The following is a 20,360-nucleotide window of genomic DNA, read 5'->3' on the forward strand; positions in this document are numbered from 1 at the left end:
TTGCGCGCTTAGTTGAAGCCTGACCACACACATACATGTACAGTCTCTCCCCGCTGTGAACAGTGTGATGTTTTTTCAGGCTGTGTAACTGGTTAAAGCTCTTTCCACAGTCAATTCACTGCAACACTGTCACTCGGGTGTGTGTCTGTCTTTGTGCTTTTCCAGTCACATTGATGTTTGAAATCTTTTCTCACAGACAGAACAGACAAACATTTCTCCTTCCACATTCAAAGGCTGATGACATTCAGGCCCTGGTGGAGCAATTGTCTCTGTCAGATCTTGACGTGATGTTTGATTTGAATTTCCCATCTGCAAATCAAACCCTCCGAATACCCTGTAAAAAGAGTTTAATTTGAAATACTCAAAATATGCAATGAACAAACAGGCCATTCTGTCCAACTATTCTGCTAGTTTTATGCTTCTCCTCCCATTCCATCCAAATTATCTCAGCCTTTCAGTTTATCTTTCTAATCCCTTTTTTCTCACGTACTCATCCAGTTTCCTGTTGAAATTATCAGTTTCCTTTCCTCAATGGTTTCCTGTGAGTTCCACATCCTCACCACTCTCTGAGTAAAGAAATTTCAAGTGGAAACATTGTCTCCATATCTACTCCATCCAACCCATTGATCATTGTAAAGACCTCCATCAGCTCACTGTTCACTCTTCCTTTTCTCAAGAAAAAAAACTCCAATCCAAACTTCCCCAACGCCTGTAATTTTTGTTTGGTTTCCAAAATCCATCCCTCAGTCCAGGATAGAAATTCACAACATTCTCTCCTCCTGCTCCGGGTTTGTCACCGGGACATTTCTTCTCGGGTCCACTCGGTGCCAACGGGGAGTCGGTAGCTTCTCATTCGAGGTTTGCGGTTTACACAACATGTTTCTGGAGCCTCCCCGTCCACCCGCCGGATCCATCGCTCCCTCCACCCCGCCATCACCCACTTTACCCATTGTGGATCCAGGCAGCAAGCGTCTGTCCCTGGTCATGACTGACATTGCGCATGCTCCCAGCACTGGGTGGCACCGCGCCTGCGCACTGTTCCGCTGTGGTATGGATAGGGGATATTTTCCACACGCGGGGTATGCTGGGTAAAAGCGAAGCCATCGAGAATCCCAATTGTAAACAGAATATTTTTATTGCTTTCACACTGGGATCGAACGGCAAATTGGTAAGATTAAATCCGTGCTGGTTTTCCTTTCCATATTTGTCGGCGTGATTATTAATTTTATCCCGAATCATTGTTTCAAGAAGTTTCCCCACCGCTGAAGTTAAACTGACTGACCTGTAGTTACTGGACTTATCTTTACCCTTTTTGAACAAAATTGTAACATTTGCAATTCTCCAGTCCTCTGAACCACCTCTGAGTCTAAGTAAGATTGGAAAATTATGTCCTTTGCCTCCACAATTTCCACTCTCACTTCCCTCATTATCCCTGGATGCAACTCATTCAGTCCTGGTGCTTTATCAACTTTGAGCATAGACAGCCTACCTAATATCTCCTTCTTATCAATTTTAAATACTCCTAGTGTTTTAATTACCTCCTATTTCACCGTAGCCTGGTAGCATCTTCCTTGGTAAAGACAGATGCAAAATATTCTTTCTCTGTGAAATATTATTCTCTCATTTATTCTGTCTCCAGGAAGAATGAGTCCATTGCCATTTGTTGTTTCATTGGCCTTTATTGCCTTTCATCATCCTTATTTAGCCTTTAATGCGAGGGGATTGGAGTACCAGAATGAAGTTGTCTTGCTACAATTATACAGGGCTTTGCTGAGACCACAATTGCGACCCTGTGTGCAGTTTTGATTTCCAGATTTAAGAATACATTAGAGGTAGTACAGTGAAGGTTCACCACCTTGGTCCCTGGGATGAAATGGTTGTCCTATGGTGAGTGACTGAGTAAATTGGTCTTATAATCTCAGGAGCTAAAAGATGAGAGGTGATCCCATTGAAACATATAAGATTCTGGAGGAGCTTGACAGGGCAGGCATGGAGAGGTTGTCTCCCTGGCTGAAGAATCAAAAACACGGGGCGCAGACTCAGGATTAGGAGCCAATCATTTAGGACTGAGAAGAGGAGAAATTTATTCACTCATGCTGTTGTGAGGCTTTGGAACTCTGTACTCCAAAGGATTTCGGATGCTCCATTGTTGAATACATTTAAGGCTGAGATAGACAAATTTTTGCTCTCTTGGTGAATCAATGGAAATGGGGAACAGGAAGAAAAGTGGAGTTGAAGCCAACGATCGGCCATGATCATATTCAATGATGGAGCAGGCTGGAGGGGCCCAATGATCTATTCTGCTGCTATTTCTCATGAACTTAGATCCAGGAAATCCTTTTAACTTGTGAAACTGATTCTATTTCTGATTCCCAGCTGTTTGTGTTTTAATCTTGTCCCATTAAGTAATTTTAACGTGACTGAAGACGGTTTTACTGATCAATGGACATTGAGCTCTCAGTGACTGCAGTGCAGAAACCACTCGTTTAACTGTTCTGTGTGGAAATGGGAAACTGAATAGGAAACGGTTAACAGGTGCACTTCTCTCCAATACTGAGGTTAGAGAGGGGAAATGTGTTGTTGACAGCAAGCAGTCTCAGGCATTCCATGTCTGATTGGTTGTTTTTACTTAATTGGAAAAAATAGGGAAGTGTAACACAGAAATAGGAGGAGTTCATATACCACCACCACCCCACTCCCCCAACATTTTACATCATTATTTTGTTAAACACTCCAAGATTTAGTCTTTTTAATCCCATTTGTCTTCAATACTCGACTTTCCAAGAGCTTCTTTTAAATTCTTCAACTCATCTGTGATGGGCCACACTCTGTGCCAAGCCTGCCTTTTTAGGAAATAAATTGATTGTAATTTCTCTCTGTCAGACTAACTTTCTCTCTTTCTATGTATCTGTCTTTCTCACTCTGCATCATTCTCCATCAATCCCACTCTCCACCGTATTTGGAATATATATTGTTCTTCAATAGAAACAGGGGGAGGTCATTCAGCCATTGACACTACTTTGAATTCACTAAGAGAATTACTGATCTGCCTATCAGCATCATTCCCTTACCTCCATATTCCTCGCTCAACAAAAACGGAAACAACTCTGGCAAACCTCCAGGAGGAGGCTAGGTGGGGGGTGTTCAACTCACTTGAGCATTTGTTTATTGAACCCAAGTCCAACACCTTAATCACTCGACGATCCTGCTGCATTGGAACCATTTGCTGACCGCTCATTGAACCAGACAGTTCACATTCCAATTGTCATGATGGGTTTCTTTTCCTCAAATGTTTCTTAGTTCTATTTTCATCAGAATGATGAATATTATTTCCGATTTGACATGACTGACAAGTTTCTCTCGGTATTATAACGAGACTGTTTCCATTTGCTCAGCATTAACTGCATCTGGTAAGAGATACTTTGGAATTATTTGAACTTGGCTTCAACCCATGAACCCAATGGTTCACTGAGGGCTCGGTGATACATGTGATCCCGACAAATTCACGATGTGGGAAAGAGACTGTGATGAGAATCTGTGTATCTACATATGTATCATTATTACACAGACAGAGATAAAAAGGAGGAAAACTGAAATGAATGGGGTATATGAAGGCAGACATAAAGACAGAAGAATACATGATGGATGTACACTGCTTATAATGTACCTTTACTCTTCTGTGATTACAGATATCCTGTAACATGATAGTTCTGAACTTGATGTTGTTTATCATATTTTGATTCAAGATTCAAACATCCACCTTCAAATTTGACATGTGGAGAATCTTCTCTGTTGCAGAGAGCTAGCTGCCTTTTCAGAGACTCATCAGAGGTTTCAATGATGATGATGATGATGGTGATGGCGATCATTACTATTATTTTATGTCTATATAACAAAGAAACAGTGGAAAGTGGGAGGGATCCTCTTGTGACAGTTAATGAGGAAAGTAATGCCACACTAACCTGCACCTTTAAATTGAGGAATCGTAGACCTCAACGATATAGTCAGAAGGTCAGTAAACCTCCACCATGTCACACAGGAATGTTATTCCCACTCGGTCTGTAACAGTGGAACCATTCCCCCTGTAAGCAGACTGACTGTAGCCCAGTTCGGGGTGTTTCCATTCACTGATATAAGGAGGTGAGAACATCCTGAGACACGACAGCAGATTATTGAGGGTGGGGTTTAGAACGGTTGTCTTCAAATATCCAGCTCTCCTTTCACAGAGCAGATAGAGACAATGCGGCTCCTCAGCATCTGAATTGTGCGGGGTGCGTTTCTGACAGGTAATTATGGGTTAAACACATTTACTTCTTTAATTAGTTTTCTGAACATTATTTGAGCTAGAATTTTTAAAACCCGCAGGACTGAGTTTTTCCTGTTCGAACATTTTCTTCAGATCTGAGCCTTGGAGATTCTGTCACTCAACCTCTGTCCTCGGGAAGTTACATTAGAAGGAAAAGTGGTGACTTTGCACTGTCTCTATGGGGGCACACGGAGCATCAATTATTTATACTGGTCCCGGCATCCCCCAGGCACACAGCCCAAGTTTATTCTGATGAAATACACCAGCGGTTATGCAGATAAAGCAGATTTTACAACAGCTCGTTTCTCAGCAGAGCTTAAGTTCACCATGTTGACTCTTTGAGGGCTACAACTGACAGACATTGCAGAGTGTTACTGCTCCCCGAGGCTCTCAGTGACAGAAACCAGTGAAACTCTCAAACAGAAACTCCCCTCGCTCAAGATACCTGGGCTCCAGCTGCTGACGCCTGATATAAGGGCGATCAGATGCTGACACGGTGCTGAGTCACGCTGCTGTGAGCTGACACACACTGAGATGGAGACAGGAAGCAGCCCCTTGTGTGAAGGGCTCACAACAGACTGATTCTGTGACACTGAGGAATGTTCTTGAGTGTCAGAAATCGTTGTCTCTGTGCTGATCTGAATATTGAGCCATGATTTTAAGGAGATAAATATTTGATCAGAAGCAGGAAGGAAGGTTTAACTTGTACATTTTTTCTCTGATGGATCTGTCTATCCGATTGGATTCTTCAATTTGTTTTCTTGGCTGCTCCTGGAGACAGTTGTGTGATAGTTTGACCCGAGGTTAATTTGATTTCCTCTAGATCTGTGTCTGAGCGCCTGACAGCCACATTATGGCTGTGTCTGCCGAGATTCTATCTGACACCCAACAGACAGGAGCGCCCAGCCACAGTCCAAAGGTAGGTTTTGTACAGAGGTGAGACAGTTTTCCATCATTATGAGTCTGAGAAAGAGCGCAGTAATACACGGCACATTCAGCCAGCTGCAGCCCCGAAACAGTTAAACTGGTGAATTTAATTGTGGCCTGGAGCTCAGATGAGAAACGAATTCCGAAGTCATCTTCTGTCTGTTGTTGTTCATCCCAAGACCATCTCCACACAACAAACTGGAGTTCCTTGTCTGGTTGTTGCCAGCACCAATATAAATAATACAAGTTTTATGCAGTGCTATGGGTACATATTGAAGTGATTGTTCCACCTTCTCTCACGCTCTTTGATGCCTTGGGCTGAGTAACTGAATCTCCAATGTAACATGCGTTCAGGAAGAAGACAAGACCGAGTATTAAAAAGTGAAACAATATTAACACTTTAGTTTGAATACAGTACGACTGGAGTCATCCTTATCGAATATAAACATCCTAAGCACAACCCAGATGCTCAATATCTCCCTGGCCGCTGCCGAGCCCGAACCTGCCGGTCCCTTTATGAGGTCAAACCCAGACTAGAACAGACCCCATCAGAGGATTCTGTAGATTCATCATCACTTCCTCCTCCCACTGTTCTCCTACAATGACGCCATATATTTAAATCAGATTGAAATGATGGCCCTGGGTCACTTGCAGCCCTTTGGTCCACAGCATAAAATCTCTGCCGATGGGGGTCAGTCATTCAGTGAGTACAGTCTATGGTGTGAGGTTAACTGCAGCCTTACTGAGGTTTGGAGATTTAGTTCCTAGGCTCGAATCGGTCAGTTTGCTGATTGTTTAGTTCTGCCCGTGTATGATGACCTACAAAGAGCATAAACTTCATTGTCATGTCCATTCCATGTTTACACTCTGTATGATAGATTTCCGCTGATCACTTATATCACTGCCATGCACCTGCTTTCCAGGTGACCTAGTGGTTAGAATTTAGTACTTTCTGCACTGTGACCTGTGTTCAATTCCCAGGTGATGCTGGGAATCTGAAGGAAAGAAAGAAATTGCTGCAGATACTCAGCAAGCCCAGCATTTATGGAAAGAGAAAATGAGTTAACATTTCCAGTTATGACCTTATACGAAAAGAAATAAAACAAAATGGGAAATCAGAGATTACAGTCTGAAATTGTTGAGTCCAGGAGATAGTAAAGTGCTTAATGCAAAGATGAGGTGCTGTTGAGATTGTATTGAGCTCCATTGGAACATGACAGTAAACCATGGACAGAGATATCAGCGTGAGAGGAAGGTGGAGAATTAAAATGGCAGGTTATTGGAAGCTCGGGGTCACGATTGCAGACTGAGCAGAGATCTCTGCAAAGCAGTCACCCAACCAGTGTTTGGTTTCCTCAATGTAGAGGAGGCAACATTGACAACAGCAAATGTAGTATATTAAATTGAAGGAAGTACTTATAAACCGCTGCTTCACCTGGAAGGAGAGTTTGGGGCCTTGGATGGTGAGGAGGGGATAAAAGGGTAGGTGATACATTGCCTTTGTTCACTTGGAAAGATGCTGTGAGCAGGGGATTGATTGTAGGGGGTGAGAGAGAAGTGGATCGGGGATCACAGAGGGAATAGTCCCTTTGAAATTTTGAAAGGAGAGGGGGAAGGGGAACATAAGTTTGCTGGCAGCATCACACTGGAGATGACCTGTTGAATATGGGGGCTGGTGGGGTGGAAAGTGAGGATAATGGGAAACCCATCGGGCTTCTGTAAGGGAGTGGAAGATGTGAGGGAATTGGTTCGAGCATGGTCGAAGGACCTGTCAAACACAATATCTAGGGGTTGGGGGTGGGGATGGGAGATCTTCAGTTGAGGAAAAAGGAGGCTATATCTGAGGTGCTGTTACAGGAGGTTGCAACATCAGAACAGATGTGGTTTTGATGGAGAAGCTAAGGGAATGAAATTGAATCCCTACAGGGTGTATGGATTAAGGAACTATAGTTGTGGTAGCTCTGGGGAATGCTGGGCTTATGATGAATATTTGTTGATAGCCTGTCCCCAGTGATTCATTCACTCGACTCGCTAAGACACGACTGAGTTCACATGTAAATGCACGGGTTGGATTCTGCTGTTATTGTTGCTGTTTTAGGGACTGTCGATTGTTCATCAATTTCCAATTCCCTTCTTTCTCCTGGATAATGGAGAGTCCGTTCACTTCAGTTTCAGTCCAATTTATTTCCTAATTTTATCAATTTCCCCAAGTGTCCACTCCATTACAACAAAAAACCACTATGAACTAAGTGGAATGTTCAATGGCGGATCATTCACCCAGCATTCCCCGCGGTGCAGAATGCCCCCTATCCACACCACAGGAGACTATTGCGCAGGCGCAGTATGGAACAGTCTTGGCGCATGCCGACTGACACAGGCTTGTTTTTCACATCTGCAGCTGGGAAGCAGCGGCCACTTGGTGGGATCGATGAGCCTGGAGATGTGCGGGGAGGCGTCATAAAAATCAGGCGTAGGCCTGAAGGTCCGAACAAGGATCTATCAGAATCTATCGGTGCGTTTGCACCGAGCGATTCGACAGCTGTAGCGCTTCTAATTACAACCATGTTAACGACTGCTATCTTTATTGGGGTCAATGTACAATAGGCCGCATGCGCAGCCTCCATCTTTATCGGTGCCAATAGGCACTAGGTCGCATGCGCAGTCGCCATCTTTATCGGGGGTGAATACACACTAGGCCGCATGCGCCGTCGCGATCTTTATGCAGGGGGCATTGTGTAGACGGCGCAAGCGTGATCGTTCTGCGGCCTGGAGCTGGAGGAGAGATTTCTATCCTGTACTGGCAGTGATGGCTTTTGAAAATTCCTTTTAGAGGGGATTAGAAGCCGTGGGGCACGAGGTGGAATTATAGACAGCAAACTCTTTGTTACTTCTGAATATTTATTCTGCACTGATATTGGTGGCTTTTGAAGCTCTTTTTCCAGGGTATTAGAAGAGGAAGGATTTACAGATGAGAAACTCAAACCAAACATCACAATAAGATCTGACAGAGTCACTCGATTCATCAGAACCTGAATATCATCAGCATCTTAATGTGGAAGGTAAAAAGCTGCAAATGCAACTTGTCTTTTGCACTGACATGCTGGGCATCATCATTGAGGTTGGAGTTGTTTGTGGAGCCTCCTCCTCCAGTGAGTTGTTTAATTGTCCACCGCCATTCACCACTGGATGTGGCAGGACAGCAAAGCTTAGATCTAACCTATTGGGATCATTTAGCTCTGTCTGTTGCATTCTGCTTCCGCTGTTTGACATGTCTGTAGTCCTGTGTTGTATCTTCACCAGGCGGATGCCTCATTTCTCAATATGCCTGGCGCTGCCACACATTTTTTAAATTCATTCATGGGATGTGAGAATCACTGGCTAAGCCAACATTTATTGCCCATCCCTAATTGCCCTTGAGGAGATGGTGATGAGCTGCCTTCATGAACCGCTGCAGTCCATCACTGTTTCTTGAACTACTGCAGTCCGCTGCTCTCCTACACTCCTCATTGAACCAGGGTTAATTCCTAAGCTTGATGGTAATGGCAGAAATGAGGGATAGGCTGGGCCATGAGGTTACACATTGTGGTTGAATACAATTCTGCTGCTGCTGATGGCTCACAGCGCCTCATGGATGTCTAATTTTGAGCTGCTGGATCCTCTTTGAATCTATTTCATTCAGCACAGCGGTAGTGCCACAGAACATGATGGAGGGTATCCTTAGTGTGTGAAGACAGCACTTGGCCCACCTGACTAGTCCAGTGATATCTTTCTGCACTCTTACAGCTTTTATTTTTATTGTTAACCAGTACTGAGGCCTGCAGAACATCACTGGAAATAGCCTTCCATTCACAAAAACACACATTGACCATGCACCACCGCTTCCTGCCATTAGCCAATTTTGCATCCAATTTGCCACTCCTTCTAGGGTGCTATGAGCTTTTACTTTCCTGCCCAGTCTGCCATGTGGGATCTTGGTCAATGTGGAGAAAATGTTTCCACGTGTGAGAAAATCCAAAACTCGGGGCCAGAAATACAAGACAGTTACTGAGGAATCCAATAAGGAGAAATGTGTTCACTCTGAGATTGGTTAGAATGTGAAACTCGTTGACACAGGAAGTGATTGAGGCAAAATGCTTAGATGTTTCAAAAGGAAACTAACTGATTACATGAGAGAAAAGGGAATAGAAAGATAAGCTGAAAGGCTGACTTGAAGCAGATGGAATGGAAGGGGATGAGTTTGGAGCATAAATATGGGCACAAACTTGCTGGACTGAATGGTCTGTTTCTGTGCTCTATATTCTAAGTAATTCTGTGTGAACTCCTTTTACAGGGGATTAGAACGGGAGGATTTACAGACAGGAAACTCAAGTCAAATATCACATCAGGATCTGACAGAGTCATTCGATTCATCAGGACCTGAATATCATCGGTCTTTGATTGTGAAAGGGGAAATGTTTGCGTGTTCGGTCTGCGGGAAAATATTTCAAACATCAGTGTGACTGGAAAAGCATTGAGACACACACACCCGAGTGAGAGTGTTCCAGTGAACTGACTGTGGAAAGATCTTTAACCAGTTACAGATCCTGAAAAAACATCACACCATTCACAGTGGGGAGAGACCGTACACGTGTTCTGTGTGTGGATGAGGCTTCAACTGATCGTCCAACCTGGAGAGACACAAGGACACTCACACCATGGAGAAACCGTGGAAATGTGGGGACTGTGGGAAGGGATTCAATTACCCGTCTGAGCTGGACACTCATCAACGCAATCACACTGGAGAGAAACCCTGTAAATGCGGGGACTGTGGGAAGGGATTCAATTATCCATCCCAACTGGAGATTCATCGGCGCAGTCACACCGGGGAGAAACCATTCACCTGCTCCATGTGCAGGAAGGGATTCACAGAGTTATCCAAGCTGCACATGCACATGCGAGTTCACACCGGGGAGAGGCCATTTTCCTGCTTGGTGTGTGGGAAGGAATTTGCACAGTTATCCACCCTGCTGACACACCGACGTGTTCACACTGACATGAGACCTTTTAAATGTTCAGAATGTGAGAAGAGTTTTAAAAGCAGAAGTGAGGTGGTAACACACCAACGCACTCACACTGGGGAGAGGCCATTCACCTGTTCTCTGTGTGGGAAGGGATTCACTCAGTCTTCCACGTTGCAGAAGCACCAGAGAGTTCACACTGGGGAGAGGCCGTTCATCTGCTCCATGTGTGAGAAGGGATTCACTCAGTCTTCCAGTCTCATGGAGCACCAGAGAGTTCACACTGGCGAGAGGCCATTCACCTGCTCGGAGTGCGGTAAGGGATTCACCCATTCATCCCACCTGCTGACACACCAGCGAATTCATACTGGAGAGAAGCCATTCACCTGCTCTGTGTGTGGGAAGGGATTCACTCAAAAATCAAGCCTGCTGGGACACCAGCGACTTCACACTGGGGAGAGACCGTTCACCTGCTCTGAGTGTGGGAAGGGATTCACTCGGTCATCCAACCTGGTGACTCACAAGCGAATTCACAAGTGACTGCAGAGGTTGGATTCTGCTGTTGTTGCTGCTGTTTATTACATCCAGGATTGAACAGTGTTCATTCTAACAGCTGGTGTTTCTTTCTGCTGATGTTTATAATCCCTGTAACTGGGCTGGAGTTTAATATTCTGTGAAATAAATCAGGCCTCGCAGTATCTGTGGAGAGAGAAACAGAGTTAATGTTTTGAGTCCATATAACTCTCGTCCTTCGAGGAAGAGTTATACTGGACTCAAAACATTCAATCTGTTTCTCTATCCACAGAAGTTGACAGACCTGCTGAGTTTTTCTGGCATTTCCTGTTTATATTTCAGAATTCCAGCATCTGCAGTTTTAAAAACATTGTTGTTGATTTTTGTCCTGAGTGTTTAACATCACCTGGCTGGAGGTCAGAAAGGACAATCTGGGGGAAGATCGTACGGCAGGAACAGAACTTCAGCCTGGACACAGTCCTTCAGGGTCACACCGAGAGGGACAAACGGCACTTTGGTCTTTCTCACCTCTCTCCACTGACCAAAGTCTCCGTGTGGGTTAATCCTGAGGTGTGTAAGAAATAAGTCCCAGCCGCTCATGGTTCAGAGCTCCTAGACTCGGAACAGAAGGCTCCTTTACAACTATGTTTAGAGTCAGGAAGAACAACAGTGAATGCTGGAAACGTGCTGTCAAATCAGAGATTGGTGTAAAACTGTGACCTGTTCCTGACTGACAGTGAAATGGCAGGTTTAAGTTTCCAGTCTGGAAATGATTGTGGTAATTATTCTAGAATATTTAATGTGACAGTCCTGAATCTACCATTTTGAGGCAGGTGTTACTTTGTTTTCAAGAAACCTTTTGAAAGTAAGTTGGTTAAAGTCTGCAATTAAATTAGGAGGAGTTTACATGAGCCTGTTAACTGTTGCTATAATTAAACAACAGGCATTTGATCTTAATATAAAGAAGGGTACAGTAGCTTAATGGTTATCTTACTGGTTTGGTAACACAGAAGCTGACCTGATAATCTGGTAGATGTGAGTTCAAATCCCACCACAGAAGTTGGGGAATTTAAATTCTATTAACTGAATAAAAAGCTGGTATCACGTGAAACTACTGTGTAGTTGTAAAAGTCTAACTGGTTCACTGACATCCTTTAGGAAAGGAACCTGTACTCCTAACCTCACCTAGTGACTCCAGAATCAGAGTAACGTGGCTGACTCTGAAATGCTCTCTGAGTCACTCAGTTATACCAGAACCATGTCCTAAAAGGCATCTCATCACCACCTTCTCAAGGACAATGATGGATGGGCAATAATTGGTGACCTTGCCAATGACACCTGCGAGAGCTTGCCCTTGTTGACCTGATCTAAACCTGTCATAACATCCCAGAAATAGCTGCAAATCAAGAAATGGAAGGGAGGAAGTAACTCAAGAAAATTACAATCAGCCATGATCTGATTGAATGGCGGAGGAGTCTCGAGGGACCGAGTGGCCTCCTCCTGTTCCTAATTCGTATGTTTGTATGTACATCTATCAATCTCTTTTGCTCCAAGGAGAACAATCCCAGCCTTTCCAACCCAACTTTATAACTAAAACCCCAATTCCTGGAACCATTCTGGTAAATCTCCTTTGCATCGTCTCAAGGACCTTCTCATCTTTTCTAAAGTGTGGTGAACAGAACTGGACTCTAATTTGGCCCAAACCAGATCTTTATAAAACTTCAGCATAACTTTCCTGCTTTTGTGCTCAATATCTCTATTTATTGAAGTCCAGGCTCCCATCTGGTTTGCTAATCACTCTCTCAATATGAACTGCCTCCAAAGATCAGTGGACATGCACCCTCCCTTTGTCCCTCCACACTCTTTAGAATGGGCCATTAAGTTCATATTGCCTCTTCCAATCCCTTCTGCCAAAATGCATCACCTCACACTTCTCTGTATTCAACTCCATCTGCCACTTGCCTGCCCATTCTGCTAGCCTATCATGCCCTGTTGCAGGCGATTTGTATCATCGTCACTCTTTGCCACTCCTTCAAGTTTGGCATCATCGGCATATTTAGAAATTTTATTCTGCCTTCCAAAATTCTAGTCATTTATATATAGTAAACAAAGAGTGGTCCCAGCACTGACCCTTGGGGAACATCACTGTACCAGCCTCAAATGATAGAAGAATAGAGCAGGAATGGTGGCCATTTGGCTCTTTGTCCCTGTCTCTGAAAATGTTACCATTCTGTCCCACTCCCCTGCTGTTCCGGTATCGACAAGGTGGATGTGGAAAGGATGTTTCCTCTTGTGGGTGAGTCCAGAACTAGGGGGCACTGTTTGAAAATTAGGGGTCGCCCTTTTAGGACAGAGATGAGGAGAAATGTTTTCTCTCAGAGGGTTGTGTGACTTTGGAACTCCCTGCCTCAGATGGAGGTAGAGGTGGGGTCACTGAATATTTTTAAGGCAGAGGTAGATAGATTCTGGTTAGACAAGGGAATCAAAGACTATTGGGGATAGATGGGAAGGCGGAATTCGAATCACAAACAGATCAACCATGATCTTATTGAATGGCGGAGCAGGCTTGAGAGGCCGAGTGACCTACGTATGCTCCTATTTCATATGTTCATATAAATCTTTCCTTATTAAGTAAAAGCCGAAATCACTTTTGAAAGTTACCTTTGGATCTGCTTCCACCAGTCATTCAGACAATGTGTTCCAGATCATCAGAACTCACTGAATAAAATAATCTCTTCTCATCTTCACCCTGGATTTTTTGCCAATTATTTTAAATCTGTGTTCTGCAGCTACCAACCATCCTGCCAATGAAAACAATTTCTCCCTTTGTAGATGATAACTCCTCAAAATGTCCACACCTCTATTAAATTGCTTGGTAACCTTCTCTGCTCTAAAGAGAACAATCTCAGCTTCTCCAGTCTCTCCTCAAAACTGAAACTGCTCATTCCCAATTCCATTCTAGTAAATCTCCCATGCTCCCTCTGCAAGGGCTTGACATCTTTCCTAAAGTGTGGTGCTCAGAACTGAACACCCGACTTAAACTTGAGGATGAATCAGTGATTTATAAAGATTCAGGATAAGTTCCTTACTTTTGTTCTCCATGTCTCCATTGATAAAGCCAAGGGTTATCTGTAAAACAAAACAGCTGGATAAACCTTTCCTGCTCCCTTCAAAGATTTGTGTCTATACACTCCCAGGTCACTCTGTTCTTGCACTCTGTTTAAAATTGTACCATTTAGTTTATTCTGCCTCTCATTCGTCCTCCCAAAATTCAGCATTGACTGTGAATCACTTTGGGATGTTCTGAGGGTGTGAACGGTTCTAAAGGAACACAAGAACTTTCTCTTTTAAAGCTGATTAAAAGTTGTAGATTTTGAATCAAAGATTAAATTCAGATTGATCTTCAAAGTTAACTATTTTACTGCAGAGACAAGTCCAACTGGGAGTCAGTGAATTAAGAGGAAAGGTCCCAGACAGCGGTTCTTCAAGGTACACTGCAGGCCCGACAGCTCAATCAGCCCCACTCTCAGCTCAGGAGACCTCAACAACTCCACATACTGTCCACAGGGGAGCTCTCCTGGTGCAGTGGGACCAACATTTGTGTTTTAACTAACACCACCTAAAGAAACTGGATTAATCGGTCACTGGTCTGATTGCTACTTATAGAAACTAACTGTGCACAACTGGCTGTTGTGAAACAGTAACAACTTGTATTTATATAACATGATTAATGTGCTTCAGACAAGTTTCATAAAACAAAAGTTGACACCGAGTCACATAGGGGTTATTTTGGTAAATGGCCAAAGTTTGATTGGAGAGGCAGATTGTAACAAGAATCTCGAATAGGAGAGAGGTTAAGAGGTTTAGGGAGGGAATTTCGGAGCTTCACACCTGGGCCTGGTGACCAATGCAGTAATTAAAATCAGGGGTGCTAAAGAGGTCAGAATGTGAAGAGTGCAGATATCTCAGAGGGTGTGTGATTGGAGATTACAGAGATAGGGAGGGAAGAGGCCATGGAACAATTTGCAAACAAGGATGCAAATTTTAAAACTGAATCATTGCTTCACCAGGAGCCAATCACACACGACATCAACATTATCATTGACCAGAAACTAAACTGAAACAGCCATATAAATACTGTGGCTACAAGAACAAGTCAGAAGCTAGGAATTATATGGCAAGAAACTAAGCTCCCGACATCCCAAAGCCTGTCCACCATCTACAAGACACAAGTCAGGTGTGTGATGGAATACTGCCCACTTGCCTGGATGAGTTCAACTTCAATAACACTCAGGAATCTCGACACCATCCAGGCCAAAGCATCCTTTGGCACCTCGCTTGCTTGGCACCCCATCCACTAGCTTAAACATTCACACCCTCCACCAGTGACAGCAGTGTGTACCATCTACAAGATGCACTGCAGCAATTCACTAAGGCTCCTTCGACAGCACCTTCAAAACCTGCAACCTCTACCACCTAGAAGGTCAGCAGAAACATGGGAACACCACCACCTGCAAGTCCCCCTCCAAGAAACACTCCATCCTAACTTGGAACTCTATGGTCATTCCTTCACTATCACTGGATCAAAATCCTTAAACTCCCTTCCTAACAGCACTGTGGGTGTACCTCCACCACATGGACTGCAGCAGTTCAAGAAGGCAGCTCACCACCACCTTCTCAAGGGCAACTAGGGATGGGCAACAGATGCTGGCCTAGCCGGGTCACCCATATCCTGTAAAAGAATAAATCAAAAATGGTGAGGAATGGATGAACGGGACTTGGTGTGAAAAAGCACAGGGGCAGAGTTTTGGATGATTACATGTTTCCACGTGGGGGTGGGATGAATATGAGAGTCTGGCCTGGAATGTATTGGAATCGTCAAGTCTAAAGGTAACACGGGCGTGGATTAGGGTTTCAGCATCAGATGATCTAGGGTGGGGTTGAGACAGGCGACGTTATGGAGGTTGAAATATCTGGTATTAGTGATGGTGTAGATATGTGGTCAGAAACTCATCTTGGGGTTAAATCTGACACCATGATTGTGAAGAGTGTTGTTCAGCCTCAGACAGTTCCCAGGGAGAGGGATGGACTCAGTGGTTAGGGAACGGAATTTGTAGTGGTGACTGAAGACAATGGCTTTGGTCTTCCTTTTGGCTAAGATCAAGTGTTGCAGGGGCGACACCATGGTCCTGCCAAGGCAAGGTTGGGATGGAAGGGCGATAACCAATCGCAATCTGAATCCATACCGTGGGTTACCTATCACCGTCCGAGTCACGGTGAACCACAGCGACGAAGGAGGATCACCTATGGATCGGGGCTTCTTCACCAGGAGGATCCTGTTGAAGGCGTGCGGCTTCCAAGCTACGGAGATCTTCACCCTGCACGACTCCCGCAAAGGTGGTTATTTTGACGTGACGTTCAAGCGAGTGGCAGACTGCGTCCGGCTCCTGAGGGTGTTCGAGGAGAAGAGAGACCTGCCGGAGATGAAGATCCTGACGGCGGAGCTGCACTTTTCTCTGCCGTTGCAACGGGAACGTGAGGTGATGGTGCATGTGTACAACCCCTTCGTCCCTGTCGCCGACGTGGTCACCTTCCTCACCAGGTACTTCGATAAGGTGGGGAGCGGCACCGAGATTCGAGACGACTTGGGGATCTGGACAGGCAAACGCCTGTTTAAGGTCACGCTAAAGACCGATGGTAAGGGAGCCATTTTCCACCCTCCTTCCAGTTTCGCTATCGGGGGAAACCGTGGCTACCTGGTCTACGCTGGGCAACCCAAGCATTGTCGCTCATGCGGCAAGGCTGGCCATGTGGCGGCCAACTGCAGCGCCTCCCTCTGCAAGATCTGCAAACAGGAAGGGCACCAGACAAAAGACTGCAAACAGGCCAAGTGCTGCAACCTGTGTGGCGAGGCAAGTCACCTCTACAGGACCTGCCCCAAACGCTGCCGTACTTACGCACAGGCAGCCAAAGCCGACCAGGGGGAAGCAGAAGAAAGGTTCCGTGTCACTCCAACCACCAAGGCCCCCAGGGAGCTCAACGGGACAAAGGAGGACACAGAGAGAGACAAGGTGGAGAAAGAGATTGAGGCAACAGAGAGCCAATCAACAGCACTACCCCCTGAACCTTCCAGTCCTCAGGACAGCGAATCAATGGAGGAGGAGGCAGCAGTGGAAAAGCAGCAGGGGGAGTGGCGGACGGTGAAGAACAAGAAAAGTAAGAGGGAGCGAAGAAGAAGCAAAGGCGTTTCCCAGAGAAGCGGCAAGAGGCGTCTCCCATCCGACACGGATGACAAGGGCAGCAGCTCTTCGGATGATGAAGTGCCAGAGCGGCACCGACAGAAGAGGCGGCAAAGCTCCAGGGCGTTGGAGGACGAGACACCCGAGCTCCAGAAAATTGGAGACAACAAGGAGACCAGCGCACCCCAACTTTGCCTGCAACCTGAGGAGGCCAGTGCACCACAGCCCCTGGAATCTGGGAGCAGTGAGGCAATCATCGCACCCCAGCTCCAGGAAGCCGGGAACAGCAACCCCCCAGAGGGGGTGAGTTTTGGAGAAGCTTCTCCAGCAAAGGTCATCTCAAAACCCGCTCACTACGTGAACCTCCAGATGCCACTGGAGCAGAACACGGCCAAGGAGATCTACCTCAGCCCATCCAAAGTGAAGGAATTTGAGCTCACTACGGGTATGAAGGAGCAGACTAAAGGTCTGGGACTCTCAGAGACAGTGGGTTTGGTAGGAGAATAAATGCTTTAATATGGGTTTAAAGATTGTATCCATAAATGTGCGTAGCATTAAATCTACTACGCGATGTGTTGCGACCTTGGACTACCTAGCCAAGGTCAAAGCTGACCTGTTGTTTCTGCAGGAGTGTGCGATACCGCACCTCAGCTCCTACAGGCAATGGTCACGATGGTGGTCCCACGGGCCATCGATCTGGTCGGGCGGAAACGACTCTCGTTCCTCCGGCCTGGGTATTCTGCTGCGGGGAGGCAACTTCACCGTCTCCGAGGTCAAGGAGGTGGTGGGCGGGCGACTCCTGGTAGCAGACGTAATGTACAAGAACGCTCCACTCCGGTTAATTAACGTGTACGGCCCGGCACAAGGGGCTGAGCGGCTGGAGGTTTTTCAGCAGCTCCCACTGCTGCTGGCGACCTCCAGGCCGGTCATTCTGGGCGGGGACTTCAACTGCATCATCGATGCGGCTGGACGATCCGGCAGGGCCGGAAGCAGATTGGACGCTACGTCCAGATCCCTGATGGAAACAGTTAAGGATGCCAAGCTGCACGACGTCTTCAGCAACCCTGCAGACGGAGCGCAGCGTAGATACACCTGGTCGCGGCCAGACGGGTCCATTCGTTCCAGGATAGACTTCCTGTTTGTGTCCCGTGCATTCACAGTCAGATCCACCGACGTCAAGCCGGTGTTCTTCTCTGACCACTGCCTCCTACTGGCGGACTGCCACTTGGAGGAAGACCTGAGGGTGGGCAGGGGGGCATGGAAGCTAAATGTGCAACTGCTGACCCCAGAGAACATTGAGGAGCTCAAGAGGGATTACAAAGGTTGGAGAACCGTGAAACCCCTCTTTGAGTCCCTGACACACTGGTGGGAAGTGATCAAGGGAAGCATCAAGAGGTTTTTCATCCGCAAAGGCACCCAGAAAGCTAGAAAGGAACAGAGGGAAATGTCCCGACTCCAGGAAAAGATGCAGAATCTGCTCCGGCTGCAGTCGATGGGGGTCGATGTCAAGGAGGAGCTCCAAGAGGTGAAGGGCCAGCAAGCCTCGCACTTTGCCTCGGAGGCCTCCAAGATCATCTTCCGCTCCAGAGTCCGCTCCGTGGAGCAGGATGAGACGTGCTCACGTTTCTTCTTCCAAAAGGTACACAGAGAGCGCTCTGTGATCAGCAGCCTGAAGGAAGAAGACGGCTCAGTAAAGTCATCACGGTCCGACATTCTGAGGATCAGCAAATCCTTTTATGCCGGTCTGTATGACGTGAAGCCCACGGACAGCACGGCCTCCCAGTCCTTCCTGTCCTCTATCACGGAGGTCTTAGACCACAGTACGCGGGAGAGCCTAGACAAACCGCTAACTCCTGACGAACTGACTAAGGCCCTCGAGTCCTTCGAGAAGAGTAAAACCCCCGGAAGCGACGGCCTGCCGGCGGAGTTGTATTCGGCTCTGTGGGACTTGATCGGCCCAGACCTGCTAGAAGTGTACGAGAGTATGCTCCTGGCCGGCAGCATGTCAGAATCCATGAGGAAAGGCATCATCACCCTCATCTACAAGCACAAGGGGGAAAGGGAGGAAATTAGAAATTGGCGACCCATTTCACTGTTGAATGTGGACTATAAGATTCTGTCCAAGGTCATCGCCAACCGGGTCAAATCCGCTCTGGAATTGGTGATTCACCCTGACCAGACCTGCTCTGTGCCAGGCAGGAAGATCTCTGACAGCCTGGCGCTGCTCAGGGATACGATTGCCTATGTACAGGACAGGGGTGTGGATACCTGCCTCATCAGCTTGGATCAGGAGAAGGCCTTTGACAGAATATCGCACACCTACATGGGGGATGTGCTCTCCAAAATGGGCTTTGGGGAGGGAATTCGAAATTGGATCCAACTGCTCTACACTAACATCAGTAGCGCAGTCTCAATCAATGGGTGGGAAACAGATAGCTTTCCGATTAAATCTGGAGTCAGGCAGGGCTGTCCTCTCTCGCCTGTCCTTTTCGTGTGCTGCATAGAACCCTTTGCCGAGTCCATCAGGAAGGATCCGGGCATAAGAGGAGTGACGATCCCAGGCAGTGGAGGCACTCAGGTAAAAGCCTCCCTGTACATGGACGACGTCGCCGTCTTCTGCTCGGATCCGCTGTCGGTGCGCAGACTGATGCACGTCTGCGACCAGTTCGAACTGGCCTCGGGAGCCAAGGTAAATCGTGGGAAGAGCGAGGCCATGTTCTTTGGGAACTGGGCTGACCGATCCTTTGTCCCCTTCACTGTCAGGGCTGACGGCCTGAAGGTGCTGGGGATATGGTTCGGAGGGACCGGGGCATGCGTTAGAAACTGGAAGGAGCGAGTGGCTATGGTGAAAAGGAAACTGGGCATGTGGGAGCGACGCTCCCTCTCCATTGCGGGTAAGAACCTGGTCATCAGGTGTGAGGTACTCTCGCTGTTGCTGTACGTGGCGCAGGTCTGGCCCATTCCACACTCCTGCGCGATGGCGATCACTCGAGCCATCTTCCGCTTTATCTGGAGGTCGAAAATGGATCGTGTCTGCAGGGACGCGATGTACAAGCCTCTAGATAAAGGGGGAAAAAACGTGCCCAACATCGCCCTCATACTGATGGCCACCTTTGTGTGTGGCTGCATCAAGCGGTGCGTAGACCCTCAGTACGCAAACACCAAGTGTCACTACGTGCTGAGGTTCTACCTGTCCCCGGTGTTGCGAAGGATGGGTCTGGCCACGCTGCCGCGGAACGCTCCAAGTAGTTGGACCGTGCCGTACCACCTGTCCCTGGTGGAAAAATTTATGCAGAAAAACACCTTTGACCACAAGTCCATCAGGCAGTGGTCAGCACGTAACGTCCTAGAGGCCCTGAGGGATAAGGAGAGGGTGGA

The 20,360-nt window shown here is 46.6% G+C and overlaps 1 protein-coding gene across 1 annotated transcript in view; it reads left to right on the forward strand.

Annotated features, from left to right (window-relative positions):
- Positions 1 to 7,789: 7,789 nt before the first annotated feature.
- The window catches only part of LOC144673867 (uncharacterized), a 28,255-nt gene continuing 15,684 nt past the window's right edge, over positions 7,790 to 20,360 (forward strand). Inside the window, 2 exon segments of the mRNA XM_078535506.1 lie at positions 7,790 to 8,292; positions 9,564 to 10,766. Of these exon segments, the coding sequence (XP_078391632.1) occupies positions 9,928 to 10,766 (839 nt within the window). The 5' untranslated portion in view covers positions 7,790 to 8,292; positions 9,564 to 9,927.

Source organism: Cetorhinus maximus, unplaced genomic scaffold, assembly GCF_964194155.1.
Source record: "Cetorhinus maximus unplaced genomic scaffold, sCetMax3.hap1.1 HAP1_SCAFFOLD_495, whole genome shotgun sequence".
Taxonomy (NCBI): Eukaryota; Metazoa; Chordata; class Chondrichthyes; order Lamniformes; family Cetorhinidae; genus Cetorhinus; species Cetorhinus maximus.